General features: G+C 37.4%; 1 protein-coding gene across 1 annotated transcript in view; it reads left to right on the top strand.

Annotated features, from left to right (window-relative positions):
* The window catches only part of LOC106875812 (heparan-sulfate 6-O-sulfotransferase 2), a 52,674-nt gene extending 48,213 nt beyond the window's left edge, over positions 1-4,461 (top strand). The window contains exon 2 of the mRNA XM_052969798.1: positions 3,714-4,461. Within this exon, the coding sequence (XP_052825758.1) occupies positions 3,714-4,329 (616 nt within the window). The 3' untranslated portion in view covers positions 4,330-4,461. The remainder of the gene's footprint in view (positions 1-3,713) is intronic.
* Positions 4,462-4,546: the final 85 nt, after the last annotated feature.

Below are 4,546 nucleotides of genomic sequence, written 5' to 3'. Positions count from 1 at the left end.
CTGCTCCAGCATGGCCACAGTCAAATGACTGAAATGAGTAAAAGAATAAAAGAGCAAAAGAATAAAAAGTCAGCAAATAACCAAGCATGAAGTATCTGCTGACCCTGAAAAAGATTTCAGCCTTTTGTGGGGGTCATTTTGTTCATGGTGTCATTCATGAAACTAGAAAGGTTTGGATACAAGTCTTTTATTGTTTGGTTCCTGTTCAGCCTTGATGGAGCTGACCTATGACTTGATATGTTCTTCCTTTCTTCAGAGCATGTCTTTAGACTGCAGCCATGCTGGGGCACCACCTTGGAGAATTCTTAGTCTGATGAATTGACCCCAGGACTTGTCCTATCAGTCTCTTTCGCTGAACTGCTAAGTTACAGGGATATAAGCAAATCAGCACTGGTTGTCAAGCAGTGGTGGGGAGACCAAACACAGACACACACACACATGTATGTATATGACAGGCTTTTTTTCAGTTTCCGTCTACAAAATCCACTCACAAGGCTTTGGTTGATCTGAGGCTATAGAAAACGCTTGCCCAAGGTGCCACGCAATGGGACTGAACCCGGAACCATGTAGTTGCGAAGCAAACTTCTTACCGCACAGACACGCCTGCATATAGAGTAAGATTTTAGATAAATTTGACTGCTATTTCTAGCAAACTGAGAAACTGGTATTGACCCTTCTCTCTTTAGCTAGTTTCATTGATATGTAATAGCCATTGTCTTTATGCAGTTGAACGAAAGTAGGTTGTCGTACTGGATTACATGTTGGGGGTTTGTTAGTTTCTACAGAAGCAGTCACACCAAAGAAGTTCGTGTGTGACTGAGACATTTAATTCTCACTGACCCAGTTTGTTGCTGAGTCTTATAATTTATTGCAATCAGAGAATCACTTCTGAAAAAAATTTGCTTTTTCCTTGTTGTATATTTAGCTCCATCTGTTGCCACTTCACATTAATAAGAGTTCAACTTAGTACTCCATGCTAATGAAAAGTGTAATTTCACAGTAATGCTGATAATGGTGGTCGGATTTTCTTTTGGAACCCGAGTTTGTAACTATCCAAGTTAATGAAGGAGCTTTTACGTCAGTCACTCAACCTGCAAGTAATAGTAACCAGATCTCCTTCAAATTATATATCTGTATCATCATCATCATCATCATCATCATCATCATCACTATCATCATTATTGTTAATATCGACTTTTCCTTGCTCGATTGGGTCAGACAGAATTTGTTGAGGTAAATCTCCTATGGCTGGATGCCCTTCCTGTCACCAACCCATATCTGTTTCCAAACAAAGTAATATTTCCCCATGGCTAGGCTTGCTTTTCACAAAAGACTGGAAACAATCCCACTTGTATGACAATGCTGCTCATTTACAACCATTATATGATATCAAGACAAGGGTACACACAAGAAAACATACACACACATTCATACATATACGGTGGGCTTCTTTCAGTTTCTGTTTACTAAATCCATTCACAAAGCTTTGTTCAGCTTGGGGGCTGTTGTAGAAAAACACTAGGACTAAGACCAGATAGTTGGGAAGCCAGTTTCTCAACCTCACAGCCTTACCTATGCAGGAGACATATCTATTTAGGATAATACAGTCCTGGATACCTTAAAGAGAAAAAAAATATAGGATGATTACCATTTGGATAGGTCCTTTTAATCAAGGTTTACCTTCCTGGGGCTAAACTACAGAGTTAAGTGATCTATTATTAACCCTTTTGATACCCACCTGGCTGAAACCAGCTCTGGCTCTGAGTACAAATGCCTTCCACCAAACCTTAGTCACAATTCATGTTCCTAACATTAGCTTAATGATAACTAAGTTATTCTACCAAATTCTTTGTTATATTTAGAATTGAAAGAAACACAGAGCACCTCAACAGAAATATGGTAACAAAAGGGTTAATCTGTTCTTGTTGAACCCTTTTGTTTTTTTTTCTTTAAATTGTATTCGTATTTGCTGTCAATTATTTTCACTCTTTGGAAGTATTTCTGATGCTCCAGAAGATTGCTCTTCTGTAATATTGATCACAAAAAGAGCTGCAAGGCTTCACTTTTGTGGAAGCAACGACAGTCAATTGAATCAGCTCAATATTTACCTGATTGGTATTTCATTTTGTGAAAAGATGAACAGTAAAGAGGACCGTAGCAGAATTTGAAACTGGAAGGCAAAGAGTTGTAAACTTGCTATATCCAAGAATTTCTTGACCATTTTTGTGAATCCCTTCACCTTCCACTATGGTTTATGCATCATCATCATCATCATACCTGTTAAACAAATCGTCACTATGGAATGAAATTGAAGATGCTAATCTTTTATATTTGTAGCATTTATATTATAACAATATTGATCGTTGCCAGTGCCCCTGGACTGGCTTGTGCGGGTGGCACATAAAAGACACCATTTTGAGCGTGGCCGTTTTCGTGCGGGTGACACGTAAAAGCACCCACTACACTCTCTGAGTGGTTGGCGTTAGGAAGGGCATCCAGCTGTAGAAACTCTGCCAAATTAGATTGGAGCCTGGTGTTGCCATCCGGTTTCACCAGTCCTCAGTCAAATCGTCCAACCCATGCTAGCATGGAAAGCGGACGTTAAACGACGAACGATGACCAGACCATCAGATGCTGTTATACACCACTGGTCACAGTGCACTTCCAATTCTGTCTTAATTGCTCCATTCTTTTCTACCTTGACTCAAATTGCTTGACTAAATCATCTTCCCATTGTTGTGGAAGGCTTTCCTAGTGGCATTTTCCAATATCTTGGATGCCACTCAACAACTGCACAAATCCACCTGTTGTCTATGAACCTTGCGACATGTCCAACCCAGCGGAACTTAGACAACATTTATATTATTTGTATGACAATCAACAAATAAATACTTTAAATTTAAGTATGGTGTGTGTGTGTGTGTGTGCGTGCATGCACCTATTCCTAACATTTTTCAACAGACTTAAATGAAAACACAACTTTAGTCTGCTAGATTTCATCTTGGAGAATGACTTCATCCTACAGATGATGTGTGTAAACAACACACTCATTCCCTCATCAGGGACAATCAGACACCGGTGTCTTGGCATGATTTCACCTCCTTAGAGATGGACAAGAAATTTGTATTATCGAATGAAGGAGTGATCTCAGGTGGGCTGTTATCAGGAGGGTTAAGTTTGGTTCTAGACACCAATTTAACATACTATTACAGAAGGACCCTCTATGTGGTCACTACACTTGTTAAAAGCAGTAACCAAATCTCTCTCCTCAAATTGCATTTTAAGTAAGTAAAGGACACATTAGGTAGTGTAGCCTTACTTATACCTAAAAAGACAAGTTGGTCACAAGTTGATTGTCTTTGATCATAGGTCAGGTTCAGTAAGACTGTCCTTGGGTTAAACAACAACAACCTGTAAATGGAAAAGTTGTTTGTTTTTATTAAATCTCTCCAAATTCTTGCTTGTTTTCAAAATTAATTAAAATAGTTTATTTCATTAAAAATATGTTTACAAAAGAGTTGAATTTAAATTTTAAAATGATGCCATAAAATGATGACTAATTTGTATTATATGACCAGCGATAGTTCAGGTCAGTTGGTTAATAAATTGTATTAGTTTCAAACGAGTGTTTTCTTTATTTTGTTTTTTAATGATGTTTCTATAATGTTTTTCATGTGTTTGTAATATCCTACTCTCTCTCTTTCTCTTTGTAGATATAACTACATTACATTTTTACGTCATCCGGTCCATCGATACCTGAGTGAGTGGCGGCATGTATATCGTGGTGCTACTTGGAAGGCAACCAATTACCGTTGCAATGGTAACGACGCCACTCTTGAAGAAGTACCCTTTTGTTACGAGGGCAGTAACTGGCACAACGTCTCGTTGGACTCTTTCCTGGAATGCCCGAGTAATATGGCCGTCAATAGACAAGTCCGAATGCTTGCCAATTTGAGCAAAGTGAATTGTTATAATCGTACTGGGATGAGTGAGAAAGAAAGAAATGCTATTATGTTGGAAAGCGCCAAAGAAAATCTATTAAGTATGGCTTTCTTTGGAATGACTGAATTCCAGTTACAATCTCAGAAGTTATTTGAAAGTACGTTCCACTTAAATTTTCATGAAGATTTTGAACAATATAATTACACACATAGCAACAGAGTGAATCTCACATGGAATCAACTTGTTCAAATTACCAAACTCAACAAAATAGATATGTTATTTTATGATTTTGCAAAAAATTTATTCTTTCGGCGTTTAGAATATTTGGATAAGATGAAATCCAGTAAGCCTACACGTAAAAGGACGGGGAATAAGAAACAGGCTTAGCTGAGGATCACCCATCACACTGAAAAAATTTCCGGCCAAAAATTAAAAAAAAAAAAAAAAATCAGAAAGATAATAATTAAATAAAAAAATCTCAAACAGAAATACATTGAACCAAAGATTTAATCAATTGAACATATTTTGTGTTTTTTTTTTGTTCTTTTATCTTTTATAACAACAAAGTATGAATAAATATGGTGTGTGCATGTGTGTGTGCATT

This window comes from Octopus bimaculoides, chromosome 7 (assembly GCF_001194135.2).
Source record: "Octopus bimaculoides isolate UCB-OBI-ISO-001 chromosome 7, ASM119413v2, whole genome shotgun sequence".
NCBI classification, from domain to species: Eukaryota; Metazoa; Mollusca; class Cephalopoda; order Octopoda; family Octopodidae; genus Octopus; species Octopus bimaculoides.
Note: the sequence above shows the minus strand (reverse complement) of the source record. Positions and strands in the feature narration are given on the sequence as shown.